Below are 19,034 nucleotides of genomic sequence, written 5' to 3'. Positions count from 1 at the left end.
TCTCATGTGTTATAGACTGCCAGCCTCTCTCCGTACCCTCACATGGTGGGAACACAGCAAGTTAGTCCCCTGACTGCTTCTTCTAAGGCAGTAATCCCATCACAAGGGCTCCAGTCTCATGACCTAACCACTTCTTAAAAACCCCACCTCCCAACACCATCACATTGGGGGATTAGGATTTCAACGTACGAACCTGGGGGGAGAGAAACATTTAGTCCAGAGCCATATTTAAGCAGGTAAATTATCATCAAAAGTAAAGAGCATGACTTGCATACAGAGCGCTTTATTCTTCTCCCATTTGTAAGTAGACTATGTCCATCGATGACAAAGGTGTTTCTGTTTCCCCCAAAGAACCCAATAACAGGCCCAGGAGAGAAAGAGCAAGGAGCGCTTGAGCCGCAACCACCTGTTGGGGGCCAGCACTTGGTCTGCACAGAACGGGGCACTAGATGGTTGAGTCAATTGGCTGAGGAGTTGACTGTGTCTTTATTTTTACCACTAATTAACTGGTACATTTTAAAGCCATATAAGCAGACCCTGAGCCTTTTTGGAACCCTGTTTCTATACATACTGGTGCCTCTTAAGGGTAGAAGTGCGGTTCTTGGTGACTGTGTATATATGTATAATCACAATTACAGGAGAATCAAAGTCCCACATCCTCTGCTTGCCACCCTTCTCCCAACAGTATTTTATGCAAGGGCAGAAGACAAGAGACTCAAGTGCAAATGGAGACAGAAAGAGCTGAGAACGATGACTTGATGCTTATATAAATCCCATTCTTCCGGTTCCTTTGTCATGTATTGGTGACTCCTCTCCAATATGGGCAATCCCAGAGCTTGGAGAATCTCAAAACGCTCTTCTGGCAAGACATGGATGAGCCGATTGAGGCAGCCAAGCTTCTCCTTGGTAGCAGTCACATTCGGCAAAGAAGGGCTAGGCTGTCTCTTTGAACACCTGACTGTAGGTCACGTGATTGTCTGTGGCCAGGGCGTTTTTCAGACACTGCCAGAAGTACGGGTGAGCCTGTGGGTTTGTTGGCCACTCAAGGACAGAACTGCCACAGAGCCTCTTCCGGAGTTGGAGAAACTTGGACTTCTGAAGGGGCTTCTCAAGGAATATCAAGATGATTACATCCACTTTTTCATCCATTAGCCTCTGATGGGATAAGTAAAATGCTATCTTAAAATTCTCAGTCTTTGCGTACTTGTTTGTCATCACAAACACTGTCTTTTTGCTAAGCTGTATGCTCTGGGAAAGATTTTCCAAAACAGGCTGCCCTGGTAACCAGTCCCTTTCCTCAAGACATAAATTAAAACACTTCTCTCTTGGGTCTTCCAATTTGGCCACCAGCTCGTCCAAAACCCACTCTGTCACTGCTGGGTCTTTAGTGTCATATACAATGAAAGCATCATAGCAAGAATTGGGTGATATCAGACGTCGATACCCTTTTATTCTGGCTTTGCAGAAATGATAACTATACCACACATCCCAGAAATAGAGATGGTTTGCTGTTGTGACCATCATCAGAGAGAGAACTGCCGATATGGAAAGTGAGAACAGGATGAAGTTGGTCAGGTCTAACTCACAGGTATATAGATCCAGAGAGATGACACTCTGGCCCTTGTGTGCTCCTGGTCCCATGCAAGTCACATCTGTGGCCAAGTAAGGAATAGTCACCTCAGTATGGTTAACCCACCAGACAAACCACACAGCATCACAGTTGCACAGAAATCGATTGTGATGCAAAAACAAAATGTCCAGATTGTTGAGGACGTTTTCCGGAAAACTCGTCTTTTGGATAACCTGAATTTTATTTGAGCTGAGGTCCAGATGTCGCAACTGGAAAGCACCTTGGAGAAAATACTTTGTCAGGCACCTGATTTGATTATTCTTAAGTATGAGTTTCTTGAGGCTGCGGGAACAGTTGGATAATCTCTCAGGTACAGTCTTCAGTTGGTTGAAGCTGAGGTCCAAAGTTTCTAGATTCTTCAGACTCTGCAGTCTTCCCCAACTGAAAGACTTGAGCCCATTTTTGGCTAAGGAGAGAGTCTTTAGATTTGGAGGCATACTATCAAAAACTCCCAGAGGTAAGAAACTCAGAGAATTTTCAGAGATGTCTAGCTCTTCTAAGTTTAGCAGATTCTTAAAGAATTTTAAGTATCTGTTATCACCATCTCTCCATAAAATATCCAAATGGTTGCCTCTGAACTCCAGGATTTGAAGAGATTCACTCTCCATGGTCCTGCTGGTGGAGGTAGCAATGTCATTATAGTTCATCATCAGTTTCTTCAGAACCTTGAGATTCTTGGTAAAATTTAGCATGTGAGTAATTCCTTCTGACTGAAAATAATGGCTGTTACTACTTATATCTAGGACTTCCAGGTTGCGCAGCTCCTCAAATGCCGTTGAGTAGAGTAAATCAAGCCGATTGTTAGAGAAGTCCAAATATTTCAACTCCACTAAAGGCTGAAATTCACTCCCATTAAGCGTCTGGCTAATGCTATTTCCTGATAAGTTTAGGCATTTGAGGAAAGAAAGATGGTGGAAGTCAGAAGACTTGATAAAAAATATATTATTTCTACTAAGGTCCAAGGTCTGCCCATACATATAACAATCTTCATTAAGAGGTAAGAAAGAAGGAGGCTCTTTGCTCTTGGACCGGCAACTCCTTGCATACTCATCATATCTGAAATAATGCAATGCTTCAAGGACCTGGGGCCCATGGTCTTCTACAGAAGTTCTCATGTTAGAGCAGAAACCACCTTCAGTTGAATCTCCCGAAGGTGATATTTTATTCACGGAAAGATCTATGAATTTCAATGTTTTAAATTGTTTAAATATGCTGAGGTCAGCAATTTTTATAAAGTTAGTGCCAAGATCAAGAACTTCAAGATTGGGAAGGTTACGTAATGGGAAGAGGTTTAAACTATTCAGCTCTTTAAAGACATAGCCTTTGATTCGCAAAACTTTCAGTTTTTTCAGTGAAGAAAATGCATCTGATAGATTTATAACTGCACGGTAGACCTGAAGATCGTAATTGAAAGACAGATCCAAGTTGACAAGGTTATGAAGAAGATGTAAAAATTTGGCATCCCCAATTTCTTTGGCCAAGAAGTTTTGGGAAAGATCTAGTTCTTTAAGTTTGTTAATGTTTTTAAACCATCTTTGGGGCACATACTGAAGAGAGTTACTGTGTAGACGTAAAACTTGCAATTCCGTCAATGCATCAAAAGCATTTAGATCAATCTGTAGAGGGGAATTATTTTCACAGGGTGTGCAAGGAAATGGAACATTATAGCAACGAGGGCAGTTTCCACTGAGGTCAAGAACTTGTAGTTGACTGAGGTTATTAAAATCATCCTCTTGGATTTTTGTAATGATGTTATTGTAAAGATAGAGTTCTGTCAAACTAGATGGCAAAACAGTGGGTACAGCTGAGATATTGTTATCTTTTAGGGAGAGCAATTTTAAATTTCTCATATTTAGGAAAGCATCTTTTTCGATAGTAAATGAAACATTACAAGGGTTACGATAGTAACAGTTTTGGCCCAAGTAGAGTATTTCTAGGTTGGCCAGTTCTGTTAGATTCTCCTTCAGGATCAAAAAGATGTTGTTGGCCTCCAGGCTCAGCAGCTGTAAGCTGGGAGGAAGATCCTGAGGTATTTCTAGAAGCTGGTTTCCATCCAGGTAAAGAGATTTTAAATACGTGAGTTTGCTAAAGCTGTTGGGTTTAATCTGTAGCCTTTTGGTGCACACGTTGTCTTTTGGCCCCAGTCGAACAGGTACACAGTTGCATCTGAAATCGATCTCCACCAGATGGTCCAGCTGGTGGAAGGAGGCTGGAGAGATGCCTGCTATGTGGTTAATGGTGAGGGTGAGGTTGGTGGCATTGCCAGGAATACCTCCAGGAATTTCTGTCAAATGCTTATCTGTGCAGTCCACAATCACATGGGCATTTGGGGCATCCAGAGTGACATCACAGGGCAGAGTTTTAGGAAACCATCTAGCCCCAAGGAGTTCAGAAATTAGGATCATGTTAAAAAGGATAGGAAACTGTCTCTTCAATGTCCACATTGGAAACACCTGCAAGTATAAGAAAGAATAAATCACCTGTTTAAAATATACCAAGAATCAGAATTTAAAACTCCCATTTGCTGCCTCTCTTTTGCTCCATTTGAAAAATAAACAGTTCAGGTTTATTGTTCTCAACTGTCTAAATAGCATCCCCGCCCCACCCCATGACTGTAGTTGTCAATTACTGAGGTTCATAAAAACTTACATATTTTGCTTTTAGCATCTTAGCTTTTGTTATATTGCTTTTCAGATGGGGGAAGCAGCATTTTCCTGTTCCCTGTTACTTAGAAAGTTACAATGAAAGAGCCGTCAATATGCTGCCAAAGTCCGAAATGCAACTACATCTGGTGAGAAAACCTTTAGTGCAATTAACATTTGCTTGTTAAGCCCACTCTGGTACACGCTACAAGAGTCCTTTACCCCGTCTGAGCCTCTTAATATGCTAAGTAGGGAAACAAAGGTGATCCATTATGCCCATTTTACAAACTGAGACACAGCTCAGCTCTATTAACTGATCTGTTTATGGTCACCCAACTCCTGACATTTTGGCACTGCTATCTATAAGCCCACTTTCCTCTTGGACTATTTTTGGAAATCATCTCCAAGATGACTTAGGGATGAACATTTTCCCTATACATTGGGTTTACATTACACAGATTTGGAAAGGGAATAATATAGTAGGGTACCGCCTGGGTGATCCCCAATTAATCAAACAGGATACTCATGGGAATTTAAGGGGAGAGGCTTTAATAATTTATGCCAAGACTACAGGCACAAAGACTCTCTCAGACCAACTGGCACATGTGGGAACCTACTCTTAGGGGTAATTCTTGGGCATCTATGTTTAGTATAAGAAACACTTGGACCCTGGGCAAAAAAGACCTTAAGAGGGAATGTGGGACATGCTGAAGAGTTTTACTAACCACCCTATTAACTCGAGCTTGCCCTGCATAGAGGGTGGTTTAACCATAGACTCGCTCTCAAGTTTCAGAATTTCTATCATTATTTTCCTCCAGAACACTGGTTTCCATTTCGCCTGTGTTCATCCATGGGATGATCTAGCCTGGGTCTCTACAACAGCTTTCCAGATCAACTAATGCTTTCATCCCCTCAACTGACTGAATCAACCAGCAACCAGTCATGCTCATATCTAATAAATCCACTGCCTACTTCCCTTAATTCCTTTAATAGGGGATAAATAAGCAAATTTTTCCCTCAGCATTTTCTCTACTGCAAGATGGTTAAAGGAGTTCAAAGAGCTTCTTCACACATCTTTGCATGCCTAAAGTTTGTTGATTTATTATCATTTTATTAAGTCTTTTCCTCCCATTTGTAAATGTTTTCTTACACCTGTCCACTTTTCTCCTTGTCTATTCCCATCCCCTACTCCACTTCGCCATGAGGTTTCACCTGGACTATCACCACACTGGATTCAAACCTGGTCTCCTTGACTCCCATCTTTCTCTACAATTCATCCATCAAGAGCATCAGAGCAGTCTTTATAAACATGAATCAGATCAACTACAATGATCACTCATTACGTTTTGAATGAAGTCCAAAGTCTTTGCCATTGTTTATATCATGCATGTTCTGACTCTAGCCTACCACACTGACCTTGAACCACTTTTCCCTTTCTTTGACCACACGGCAGATATCCGGTCTGTTTTCTGTTCTGCATTTGAGCCAGTCTTGGCACTTGCTGTTCCCGCTTCCTGAAATGATCTTTCTCCTCCTCCTCCCACAGCCAGGTCATTCTCATCCCCTGGGTGTCTGCTTAAATGACACATCCCCAGAGAGGCCGCCTCTGAGCAACTTTTCTAAACACCCTCTCATGTATTAACAGTGATAAAGACAGGAGCAGTAATTAACTTAGATAGCATTTAGCATACGCTGGGCAAAGTTTTCAGTGCTTTACATATATTAACTCACTCATTTCATCTTCATGTTAATCGCATGAGGGCAGCATTACAGGTGTTTGATCCCTTATTCACAACCTTTGCAACTAGATGTGCTTTGGAACTCAGAATTTTTCAGATTTTAGAAGGTTATGTGATGCATGTACACTCCAACTGGAATCTGGGGCAGCATCTCATAATCAAACACATAAAAATTTGTGCAGTAAAGCACAGGATTGTCCACTCTAAGTGGGATTTTAAAAAGAAGAACAAAAACAACAAACACTAGATCATCTGGTTCTGGTCTAAGATCCACCTCAAAATGAGTTCAGATTAAGTTGTGCTTGCCATCAACTGAGTTAGGACAAAGCTTTCAGTTTAGGGATTCTGGAATTGTAGACCTCTATTATTATCCCCACTTTACAGATGAGTCAACCATGCCATAGAGAGGAATATGTACTCTATATTAGACTACTGTGCTTTATTTCTTTCATAGTCTTTGGCACAATCAGAAATAATCCTGTGGATCATTTATGTGCTTCTGGTTTATGTGCTTATTTGTTTTATATCTATTTTGCATGAAAATGTTAGCTTCGAGAGAGCAGGGTTTTGTGTACCCTCAGGTAAAACAATGTCTCGCACTTAATGCTGATTAGGTTTGCAAAATACATGAATGAAAGAATAAATGCATAAATGAATGAATAGTGAAATACAGCAAAATAGTTAAAAGAAATTCTCCTTGGAGTAGGTTAGGTGTACAACATAATGATTTAATATACTGCAAAATGATCACCACAGTAAGTTGTTACCACACATAGTTCCAAGTTTTGTTTTTTTCTTCTGATGAGAACTTTTAAGATCTACTGTCTTAGCAACTTTCAAATACGCAATACAGTATTATAAAGTCTAGTCACCATACTTACATGACATTCCCAGAATGCCAACTGCCGTTTTAGTCTAAGGGGAAATGGCTTGACAATATTCCTAATGATGACATGTGGTGATGACTCCTAACTGTTCTAGGCAATCTTATGAAAGAAACGCCCTAGGGCTGAAGTTAGCCTGGGGGGGATGGGAAGCTAACTTTATTTTTTTTAAATTTGTTTATTTTAATTGGAGGATAATTACTTTACAATATTGTGATGGTTTTTGCCATACATCAACATGAATCTGCCACAGGTACACATGTGTCCCCCTTCAACTTGAACCCCCCTCCCACCTTCCTCCCCATCCTATCTCTCTGGGTTGTCCCAGAGCACCAGCTGTGGGTGCCCTGGAAAGCAAACTTTAGTTTTAGTTCTGTAAGCAGGGATGGAAGGAAATATAGCTTTGCTAAGTGAGGTTTTCACTGCCTGCAGCCTGAACTCTAAAGATGATTAAGACTTCCTTAATTTGGGGCCTTCTGGGGTTGACAAAGCCAACTGCCTTACCCCAAACAACAGCAGATGTCATGGATACAGCTTTAAGAGGAAGTAAGTGTATGCTCACACACATTTTTCTAGCACTTTCCATTAAGCATTTTCTAGCAGACAGTGAAAGCCAGTCCAGGGCTCCCAAAATCTGATTAGGAGTGCTGCCTTCCTCTTGACTCAGACAGCCTCTGGGAAGTTGATTAAATTGAGAGACAAGAACACTGAGAGAATACAGAATCTTCAGACTTAAGTGGTCTAAAGCTGCTCTGGCCAATGTGACAGCCACCGGTCACGTGTAGCTGTTTCAATTTAAATGAATTAAAATGAAGTGCAATTTTCAAGTTCAGTCTCTCAGTCACACTAACCATATTTCAAGCGCTCAAAGTCACATCAGCTTCGTGGTTGCTGTATTCAAGCACACAGATACGGAACATTTTCCATCACTGTGCAAAGTTCTACTAGACAGAGCTGGTCTAGACTAGGGTTTGGCAAACTTCTTCTCACAAGGGCCGGACAGTCAATATTTTAGACTCAGTTCAGTTCAGTTCAGTAGTTGCTCAGTCGTGTCCGACTCCTTGCGACCCCATGAACCGCAGCACGCCAGGCCTCCCTGTCCATCACCAACACCCGCAACCTACCCAAACCCATGTCCAGTGAGTCAGTGATGCCATCTAACCATCTCACCCTCTGTCGTCCCCTTCTCCTCCTGCCCTCAATCTTTCCCAGCATAATTGAGGCTATTATGTGGGTAGTTAAATAACCACTTAGAACATAATGAATCAAGGTGGTAAAAAATAATTCTCAGCTCACAAAAACAGGTAACAGGACAGATTTGGTCCACAGGTCGTAGTTTACAGGGCCCTGGTCTGGGCAAAACCTTCCACTTGCACATGGAATTACCTCGAAGCAAATTCAGTTCAAGTCTGCCAAATATGAGAAGAAATCATATCACCTGTAAACCTCTAAGTTGCCTCATGGGCCACTAATTTCAACCAATAGCATTTAGCCAATTATTTCATCCTCATCCCAAGAAACAGGTTCACTGACAATGAGGACACTGAGATGCAGAGTCTAGAGAACTTGCCTGCCGGGAGATCTAGTAACTCAGATGCAGGGCTAGCCCTCAGCAATTCTCCTGGCTTGCCTTCCCAGAAGTCTAGGTATCAATTCACCCAGCTCTCCCTCCAGGAGGTAAAACACTCTAGGGGCCGTGGTCTTATCTGTCTTTACCATTTCTGATGATGCCTGCCACCTAGTCATCACAAGACAAATATCGGCCAAGCAAACCAAGGCTTTGAACACTCTTACAATCCCGTGGAAGGCTCACATTCAATGATCATAAACAGTAAAGTCTTTCCAAAGATCAGATTTTTTGATAAGGCGGCAAGGAGGGACCAGGAGGGCTGGGGGCTTCTCAAAGAAGGGCTGAAATTGGAAAAGAGCCACAGAAGAAAAGCGGATGGTATCCAAGGGAGGCCCTGGGGAGCAGACCCGCAGAAGGATTCCTCCGCAATCTGTTTTCTCAGAAGTTCTGCCCCCTGGAACCTGAAACCCGAGTGGGAGCACAGAACTCATTTGTCTCTCCTGGGAACAAGCACAGCCAGGATGGGACTGTCCCTAACTTGTACTCAATCGCTGAGTCCCAGCCCAGGCAAGCTGAATGCCAGACAAGCCTTCTCTTGGCTCTCTGTGCCAGCTGCCTGGAACTCACAGATGGGCTCTGATCAAGCAGGAGACGAAGAAAACTGAGTCAATGAACAAAGCCTTTTAAATGTGTTAATGAGAAATAATACCTTTCAGGCTTCCAAACAGAAAAGGTATGTTTGAGAAGATGATTGTAAAATGTGAAATAGTCCTTTATTCCCATTCAAATTTTCCAAAGTATGGAAACTTCCCCTTTCAAACCATGGGGAACTACATGGCTTCAGAATGAAGCTAGGACCTTCGCTTCAACTACAGGCTATTTTTAAATGTAACTGTTCATTCAGCATGATATGAGGTCTGTTTTTTCATTTCATACAAATAACCCATTTTTTTTTTGCAGTAATTGCCAAAGACATATATCTTTCAGGAATTTGATTTGTAAAATAGCATAATTCACCATAATAGGCCTGGCTTTAGTCATGAATCATAGCTGATTACACATTCAAATATACTGGGTAAATTTGGATGCTCAATTAGCAAGCTAATTATGGTAAAAATGGGACTGTTTGATTTTGTACTCACAGGTGTTCTGTTCTCTCAGTAAATCACCTTTTTGTTAAAATGGAAAATGTAGAAATGTAGTCATCAGACATTCACTTGTGTTTTTTTTATAATTGTCAATTACAAGGTATTTATTATGTTCTTAGATGCCAAAGAAGATACTTTGTTTATATTACATCACTGAGCCCTGACAATGAAGTTGAAAAGACATAAGTATTCCCATTTTGCTGATGAGAAAACAGGGATCAGAGAGGCAGTTTCAAACCAAGATTCAAACTCCATTTTGACCAATCATCTTCCAGTTATTTCATATTGTTCCAACAAATGCACTTGGTATGATATATACATGCATCTTGGTTAATTTCCTCTTCAGTTAAAGGATTCTTGGCCATCTAATGTTTTGATATTGAATATTATGAAAAGGTATTTATGATTTGAGTGGGACCAACTCGAGGGAAAAAAAGAGACTTTGGAGATCATAGAGTTCTTAGGTGTGCATTCATATCCAGTAATGCTATGCTAGCATAATTCATGGATTTATAAATTTAAAGGCAGACTGAGCTTTAACTTCCTAATAAAGCAACATATGCCAAGGCCCCCAGGTGCAAGCATGCTGGAATCACCACAAAAATGGCAACAAAGGAGGAATAGAGAGTGAAAGGAGATGAAGTCAGAGAGGGAGGGGCTGTAGTCCCACATTGAGGGTTCCGACAGGCCCTTCTCAGCCATCCCAACAAGGAGTGGAAGGTTGATCCATTGCAAATTTTTGAGCCAAAGAGTGCCGTGGTCTGACTTCCATGTTACAAAGATCATGCTGGTTACTGCCTTGAAAGAGACAACGAAGGGTGCATTGGAAGCGTGGAGACCAGTCAAGAGGCTATGACGGTAATTCAAGCAAAAGCCCCAGCTGGCTGGGGTGGAGGTGGTGAGAACTAGCCAGATACTTGGATAGATTTGGAAGGTGAAGCCAAATGAAATAGGACTTTCAAGTTCTTGGAAGAATGTGAGAAGAGGGGTTGGAGGCAGCCAGCATTTCTGAGAAGCTTCCTGCAAAGGGGAACAAAGATGCTGGCAGTAGTTCCCGGGCCAAGAGGGTCAAGAGGATTTATTTGAGGATGGGAGGAATAACGGCACATTGTAATGATGGTGAGAGGGAAAAAAACTTTTCTCAAAAAACCCCATCATTAATAATAGTACCGATGACAATGCAGGAGAGATGGGAGAATGCTGGTGCGTGGAGCCCAGAGAGGGAAGCGGGGCGGTATCCCAGTGCACTAGTCGGGAGATTTGGCTTTAGCAAGGAGCCTAACAATTCTTTCCTTAGTATGCTGCTGCTGCTGCTGCTAAGTCGCTTCAGTCGTGTCCGACTCTGTGCAACACCATAGACGGAAGCCCACCAGGCTCCCCCGTCCCTGGGATTCTCCAGGCAAGAACACTGGAGTGGGTTGCCATTTCCTTCTCCAATGTGTGAAAGTGAAAAGTGAAAGTAAAGTCGCTCCGTCGTGTCCGACTCTTCGCGACCCCATGGACTGCAGCCTACTAGGCTCCTTGTCCATGGGATTTTCCAGGCAAGAGTGCTGGAGTGGGGTGCCATTGCCTTCTCCGCATCCTTAATATAAGAGTCTGCAAACTGTTCAGCTACCTCCCACCTCCTTAGAAGCTGGGCAGGCTTTTGGGACTGTCTGGAGGACAGCAGCAGAGCAGGACTGCACAACTGCCCAGGCAGGGACAGACAAGGTCGAAGACTTTCACGGCACCCGATGCTCCATCTTTCCCTGTCTCTCTCTCCACCTGAACTGGAGTCCTGAGCCACCAGCCTTGGAAAAAGCCCGGGGACAGCACAGCTGCCATGTTGGGGAGACCACCCAGAGACAGGGGCAGCCTGCAGCTGCGGAGCTTGCCCATCTGGGCACCAGACCTGTGTGGGTGCTGTGTGGGTGGAGCCCAGCCCCTGACATTGACTGCAAGGCAAGGGGGAACACACCCAGTGCCAGGGTCGCCTTGCTGAGCCCAGTCAACCCGTTGGCCTGCCACACCTAACACTCAAGGACAGTGGTTGTCTTGAGCCAGTGGGTTTGGGGGTGATCTGCTCCACTGTGGTGGGTAACCGGACTGGAAGTCAAGCAGGTGCAGAAGCTCTAGGTGGGCACACAAGTGGGGAGGAGCAGGTGGGTAATCTCTTCCAATTGCTGTGATGCTCTCAGGGAGACAGGAAGCCAGGGTATCAGCGAAACAGTGAGCAGCCAGAAGGAGGGGCTGGGGGGGGGCGAGGGAGAGGGGAAGGTGGAGAGAGTCCTCTAGGCAGAGGAAGTCAGGTGTGATTACCTGGTGGCAGGGAAAAACCCTTGACCTTTCGGTATTTCATCTGCATTCCCCTCGCAGTCTTTATTATGTAATTTTGCATAGACCCTGATCTGGTTGGATGAAAGACCTACAGAAAAATTCTTCACAGAAGGAAACTGACCTCAAGGTGAGAACCAGTGAGGCCAGGGAACACTCACAGTTACACTCAGCTAAGAGAAGATCTGCTCCCTCCTTCGCTCATCTACCCAACAGACTGTCTGAAAGGCCAGCATACTGGGTACCCCCTGTAGGCTGCGACATGCCAGCCTTCAGGGACCACAGGCCTTCAGGGGCCCTCTGATGCTCCTCCCATTTATTTTGAAGATGACAGGGCAGAAAGAAAAAAAAAGGCCACATTGCTTGAGTTGGAAAGGAAGTGTTGGAATATGCATTTACGGTGGAGGGAGTCACTGAAGCCAAGCTACTAAAGCAAAGCAGACCATGGCGCAGTGGGGTTCCCCCACATGGATGGGCTGGGTTGAAGCAGAGGTGATGGCGGGCTGGAGAATCATGAGATAGGGACCAGGAACAGACAAGGAGTGGGGCGCAATTGTGGGAAACCCTTGAATTCAAATTCAGTAACCTTTTGTCACATTGCTGTGACACTGAATTGTTTGATAACTAAATAAGCGTTGTATATATCACCCTAGGGGCTAACTGAGGTCTGCAAATAATGGAACTGAACAGATGTGATATTGTTTTATAGCCCAGACTCCACTGGGAATTTCCCCACTAGACTTACGACAACCAAATATCCCCTCTTTGCAAATTTTTGAAATATTTATAATTATAGGCTAACCTCTGAAAAGTGTAATCACCATGGACATCAAAGTTTCATTATATAACAACCAAAAGATTAAGTACAAGGACATAACCCATTTACTTAAAAAATAGAGAGACTTTTTATCATTTCCTTTCTCCCATTTTAGCCCAACAGACCTAGTTTTCAAAATAAAAGAGTCAAATGATATAAAGGAGTCTTATATAAATCAGAAATTCAACAGCTACTTTGCATCATAACAGGCACCAAAGACTAGAAGAAATTACATCTTATTAGACCTCATACCATAGCCTCTTTTCCCCATAAAGGAAAACTGTCAACTTGGCACACTTTTTCAGTAAAGAGCCAGTCAGTAAATATTTTGTTTTGCAGGCCATACGGTCTGTATCACAGCTACTCAAATTTGCCACTGCAGTGCAAAAGCAGTTATAGACAATATATAAATAAATATGCAAATACTAAAGCTAATTATGGGCACACAAATTTGAATTTAATAAAACTCTTAAGGGTCACAAAGCAGTATACTTCCTTTGACTTTTTCAATCATTTAAAAAGATTTAAAAAACCTCTTAGCTTGTGGGCTACACAAAAACAGGTGGCAGGCTGGCTGTGACCCACACCCAGCATTTGCCATTGCAACCTAAACTTTGAGGGACTTCTGAGATATAAAAACGATCTATTCTTGGGGTGCTTTTGAACTGTGGTGTTGGAGAAGACTCTTGAGAGTCCCTTGGACTGCAAGGAGATCCAACCAGTCCATCCTAAAGGAGATCAGTCCTGGGTGTTCATTGGAAGGACTGATGCTAAAGCTGAAACTCCAATACTTTGGCCACCTCATGCGAAGAGTTGACTCACTGGAGAAGACCCTGATGCTGGGAGGGATTGGGGGCAGGAGGAGAAAGGGACGACAGAGGATGAGATGGCTGGATGGCATCACCGACTCGATGGACATGAGTTTGAGTGAACTCCGGGAGCTAGTGATAGACACGGAGGCCTGGCGTGCTGTGATTCATGGGGTCGCAAAGAGTCAGACACGACTGAGCAACTGAACTGAACTGATTCTTGGGGTGCAAAGACACTGGTTGGTTGGTTGATCTGTAATGATTGCTTTTAATATGATTTTCCCTATTTTTAAATAATCAGTTTTGATTAGTTTAGTTAATGGACTGCTTATTATCTCTTTGTTTGGCCATGAAGGAGTGTGCTATAATTAAGAACAGAATAATGTTTTTATTTGTATAACTGGTTAACTACTGTTACGTCTTGGCATGTTGCCTCTAACACTCATCTCCCTCTTCCTGTATCTATTTCAAATAGTGAGAAGCACTTCAATACTACCAGGTGCTTCGTCTAGTAAAGGTTTGATTTTAAGTTCTTATTCTGTCACCTAAGCTCTCTCTGACATTAGTGAATCATTTTCCCTCATAAGCCTCTGATTTCTCAACTATAAAATGGTTTGAATATAGGGCTCTTTTGTGAAACTATTGAGAAAAACTATTCATGCAAACTGTAGTTCCAGATGAACCAACATTTAGCAAGCATCTAGTATGTGCATTAAAAACATCAGGAATAAACAATACTTCACTACTAGATTGCTTTTTCCATTTACCATTTTATCACAAGTACTTTCTTATGTCATTCAGTATTCTTTTAAAAAATATGAGACTTCCCTGGCAGTCCAGTAGTTAAGACTCCATGCTCTCAGTGCAGGGACACAGGTTCAATTCCCGGTTGGGGCACTAAGATCCCGTATGTCAACCAGCATAGCCAAAAAAAAAACAAAAAAAAACAAATAAATAAACAGATGATCTGATAGTTACATAACATGCTACTTAACGAGAACTGTGGTGTTGGAGAAGACTCTTGAGAGTCCCTTGGACTGCAAGGAGATCCAACCAGTTCATTCTAAAGGAGATCAATCCTGGGTGTTCATTGGAGGGACTGATGCTAGGGCTGAAACTCCAATACTTTGGCCACCTCATGCGAAGAGTTGACTCACTGGAAAAGACTCTGATGCTGGGAAAGATTGGTGGCGGGAGGAGAATGGGACGAAAGAGAGTGAGATGGCTGGATGGCATCACCGACTTGATGAACATGAGTTTGAGTGAACTCTGGGAGTTGGTGATGGACACGACTGAGCGACTGAACTGAACGAGTGGACCACAATTAATGAACCCCTTCCCAACACTGGACATGAGATGTTCTCTTTGCTATGCTGCACAGACTACCTTCATAAATTGCTTGTGACATCCCTGATCATTTCTTTAAAAAGAGTTTCTAGAAGTGGAGTTTCCATACAAAGGGTCTGAACTATAACTATTAATAAGACCGAATAATTTCCCTATGCTTTTTGACATTTTCTGGTTTTTTTAAAAACTGTTTTCATGTTTTTTCTTATAAAAGATATCCCAATTTTTTTCTCAAGGACTACATTATCGTACTTGAAGCCCACATTGACTGACCATGTCCTGAGTAGGAGTGTGTGCTGGGCTCGGTCTAGGTAGAACAGAGGAGTCTCCAGCACGGCTTCCAGGGTTGAGCTGCCCAGCCAAAACCAGAAGCTCTTAGAGTCTTGAAGCCCTGACTCCCTCATCTATGACTTACAAGGCTGCTTAGAGGGTAATATCGAAACAGAGACGTCCAGCCCTAAGCACGATGCTCACTGTAGTATGCAGCCAATAAATGTGAGCTCTCTTTACTACCATCAATCCTATCCTGCCATCCCTCAAGAGGCACAGGCAGATGTGGGCCTGGGTTTGCCTAAAAACAGACATCTGAGTTTCTAGGAAATGAAACTCTACGCTGTTGCTTCTGTCACACAGTGTCCTGTGGTTAAGTATTCATTAGACTTTAGACATGAAATGAGCCCGGGAGCCCACCTTCCAATCTAGAATTCAGAGTGGGTTCCTGATGCAAGTACTCTGCTGTGTCTAGTTAGGGTGACAAAATAATTTCAGCAAGAAGTCACTGGTGTCTTTTTCTGATTAATTTTGTGGCCTGCCTAATAACTCACACCATGTGCATAGGATCTGAATATACATTCTGTTATTTGATCCTCCAGAATGGCCCAGCAAGGCAACTAGAGAGCCATAGTAATGTTCATTTTATAGTATAAAAAAAAAAAGCTGAGTTTCAGGGGGCTTAAGTGATAAACCTAAGGATCCCCCACTAGTAACTGGGAGAGCGAGCACGGACAGTCTCTCCTTGACTAAACTTTAGTCAAGCTCCTCTGACTCGGCCTTGATACTTGGGCTTTGGTGTCCACGTGGCCAGTTTTCGCAAGGATCCTGTTAGGTTGGTTTAGGAAGAGCCCCTCACCACAGTTTCATTATCCTTGCTATCTGATCAAATACCCCATCTCTACCACCCCCCACCCCAAGGGAAAGTTCATCTTCCTGGCCTGCTTTCAGCAAGAACCCTGTCAGGAGGGTCGAGTCAGAACCACCCCACGCCCTGCCACCCCTGATGTTTCCTCTTAGTAATTTTCCACCCGCTGACCCCTACTCTGCTCCTGGGCTATAAATCCCCACATGCCTCTGCAGTATTTGGAACTGATCCCAGTCCCATACTGCAGTCTCATTTCCCCGATTGCAACAGTTCCTGAACAAAATCTGTTTTTACAGTTTTATCTACTGTCTGGTCTGGTTTTCTTGGACTGCATGGGAGCCCAGGCTCCCTGTATTCCTAGTCCTGCCCCCTCCCTCCCCTGCATACTCGTTTAGACACCACCAAATGATAGAAAAACACAAAGGAACCTCAGTAATTTGTATGATCATAAAGCCCGAAACGAGGGCTTCCCTAGTGGCTCAGTTGGTAAAGAATCTGCCTGCGATGCAGGAGACCTGGGTTCAATCCCTGGGTCAGGAAGATCCCCTGGAGAAGGAAATGGCAACCTACTCTAGTACTCTTGCCTGAAGAGTTCCACGGACAGAGGAGCCTGGCAGGCTATAGTCCATGGGATCACAAAGAGTCAGACATGACTGTATGACTATCTTTCAAGGCCAAAAACGTCAGGTGAAAAAAGTTAGACCCATAGAAACTATTTCCCCAATTCTAATATCTGCTCCTCCTCAGGGCAGGCTGCATTAATTCTTATAGGAAGGAGAACACAGCAAGTATTGATTAATTAATCTTAATTAATTGAAATTACACAATACCCCCATGATTAATCTTGGTTATGAAAGATCATGAAAGTTTTCCTCAGTAAATAACTGAAGTGCAGATAACTTAAACATCTCTCTTACTAGCCAGTTTCAGTTCTTCCCACAAAAAATAACAGATAACACTTTTAGGGATCTCTTAGCCGTCCTTACCATTTTTAGTCTTCTTCCAAAATGAAACAGAGAAGTCTGGTTGAAGAGAGCAGAACATGAGAGGTGTCAAGATCAGCCTGAGATGGACCCAGTAGCATCAACTAAGATAAAGAGAAAACGCCAAACTTTACCTTGCAAAGATAGCAAAGGATTGAAGCTTCAAAACGTGACGGAAAGGCTGCTTTAATATATGCTGTTGAAAACAACTATTAATAGTATTTACTTCCTCAAAATTATACAGACGAGAGACACACTCCAGAAAACCATTTCCAGCATTATTGTAGAAGTCTGACTTTATCTTCAAAGAAGTGACATTTGAGACAACCAAAACTCTTCTTTAGATTCTAAAACAAAATTTATTTTTGCATATGATTTGGGTCCCCTCCCATCTCTCCCCTTCTCTCGGAGAATGGCTCACAGATCTAGGTACTTAAATGATCTGAGTTTTTCCCAATGTTGAAAATACCTTTCTTTGCTGCATGGAGTGAGTCCAGGTCTGGAGTCTTCTGAGGTGAAGACATGGGCTGTGGCAAACCTACCTAAGTCACGGAGACTCCAGGCTGCCAGTAGTGAACTTTCCAAGTGCAAAGACTGGTTAGGGGGGTGGGGGGAGGAGCGTGACTATTTAAGCCATCTCAGACATGAGGTTTGCAGAAGCAGCAGGTTCCTTCTATTTCTACCACCACAATCAGGGCAACCTCATGTCTAAATTCAAGCAACTTGGCAGACTGATGTTTTTTTCCAGAAGTTTCTCAACTGGCCCAATCCTGCCATTTCTGGTGAGATACATCGTGGCGTTGTAAGACGCTGAGCAGCAACCCTGACCTGAACCCACGAGATGCCAGCTGCATTGCCCCTCGACAATCACAGATGTCTCTGGACATTGTAACGTAGTCCCTGCCCCTGACTGACAACCGTCACTCTACAGGTATCTTTGAGACATGTCTGCATTTCCCTTGTTCACTCTTAGGCGCAGCTGAAAGGGACTCTGGTCTCTAAGCAGGGGCAGACTTGGTTCTCTCTCTCGCTTGGGTGAAACAAGGGCAGCTACATGACAACCTGTTTCTCAAAGTGGGGTTTCTGGGAGACTCATTCCCTTCTGAAGTGATTACTGGGCCTTTTAGGGGGTAGAGTCAAAATATCGGTGGTTATGTTTAAAGGTCTTCAGTCCACCTAGTCGATCCAGAGAGAATCTGAAAATTGCCAAGTGTGCCACAGGAAAACCATCAGTGTTATCTACTAGACTGAAAAGTGAGCAGTGCCCTAGATCAGCTGAAAAACTACTAGATACAATAATAAGTGATCTTTACTGGGAGTTTATTTTGAACTGGACTGTTCTAACTGCCTAATATGTATTATTTCATTGACTACTAAAAAGAATCAAGTAAATATCTTCTTAGTCTTTAAAAAATTTTTTCTTTTTTTTTTTTTACAAATAATGGAATTAATGCAGAAAAGATACTGGACTCTTCTCAGGTCACATACCATGTAAATGATATTCACACGAGCAAAAATTAAATGCCTTCTTATCAAACCACTTTGCCATGCAAATAATACATAAAAATCAATAGCTTTCTCACATATTTTGTTGTTCGGTTGCTAAGACGTTCTGACTCTTTGTGACCCCATGGACTTGTAGCCCGCCAGGCTCGTCGGTCCATGGGATTTCCTACACAAGAATACTGGAGTGGGTTGCCATTTCCTTCTCCAGAGGATCTTCCCTACCCAAGGACTGAACCCACTTCTCTGGCATCTCCTACACTGGCAGGTGGATTCTTTACCACTGCATCAACTGGGAAGCCTCTTTTACATCTGAAAGGAAAAAATCCACTTTTCCCTTTCAGATGGAAATAAAAGAAGATGGAACTGCCCTTGGTGGGTAGTTAAGGTTTAGGGTAAAGTGAAAGTGAAAGTTGTTCAGTTGTGTCCAGCTCTTTGTGACCCATGGACTGTATAGTCCATGGAATTCTCCAGGCCAGAATACTAGAGTGGGTAGCCTTTCCCTTCTCCA

General features: G+C 43.0%; 1 protein-coding gene across 5 annotated transcripts; it reads right to left on the bottom strand.

Moving 5' to 3' along the window:
• Positions 1 to 267: 267 nt before the first annotated feature.
• TLR7 (toll like receptor 7) lies at positions 268 to 17,606 on the bottom strand. 5 transcript variants are annotated; one of them, XM_055393642.2, is made up of 3 exons: positions 17,490 to 17,606; positions 17,024 to 17,124; positions 268 to 4,083 (listed from the first exon to the last, which is right to left on the bottom strand). In XM_055393642.2, the coding sequence occupies exons 2-3, from the start codon at positions 17,024 to 17,026 to the stop codon at positions 934 to 936; spliced, it is 3,153 nt and encodes a 1,050-aa protein (XP_055249617.2). In that variant the 5' UTR covers positions 17,027 to 17,124; positions 17,490 to 17,606; the 3' UTR covers positions 268 to 933. The 5 variants fall into 5 exon arrangements, 4 of the variants coding, with proteins under 4 accessions (XP_055249617.2, XP_055249618.2, XP_055249616.2 ...); XM_055393643.2 differs by having other exon boundaries at positions 17,563 to 17,579; XR_016036895.1 differs by lacking the exon at positions 268 to 4,083 and adding an exon at positions 13,772 to 14,449.
• Positions 17,607 to 19,034: the final 1,428 nt, after the last annotated feature.

This window comes from Moschus berezovskii, chromosome X (genome assembly GCF_049115385.1).
Source record: "Moschus berezovskii isolate FMDL1 chromosome X, NW_MosBer_1.0, whole genome shotgun sequence".
In the NCBI taxonomy this organism is placed as follows: Eukaryota; Metazoa; Chordata; class Mammalia; order Artiodactyla; family Moschidae; genus Moschus; species Moschus berezovskii.
The sequence above is the reverse complement of the archived record's forward strand: the minus strand, read 5'-3'. Positions and strand labels throughout refer to the sequence as shown.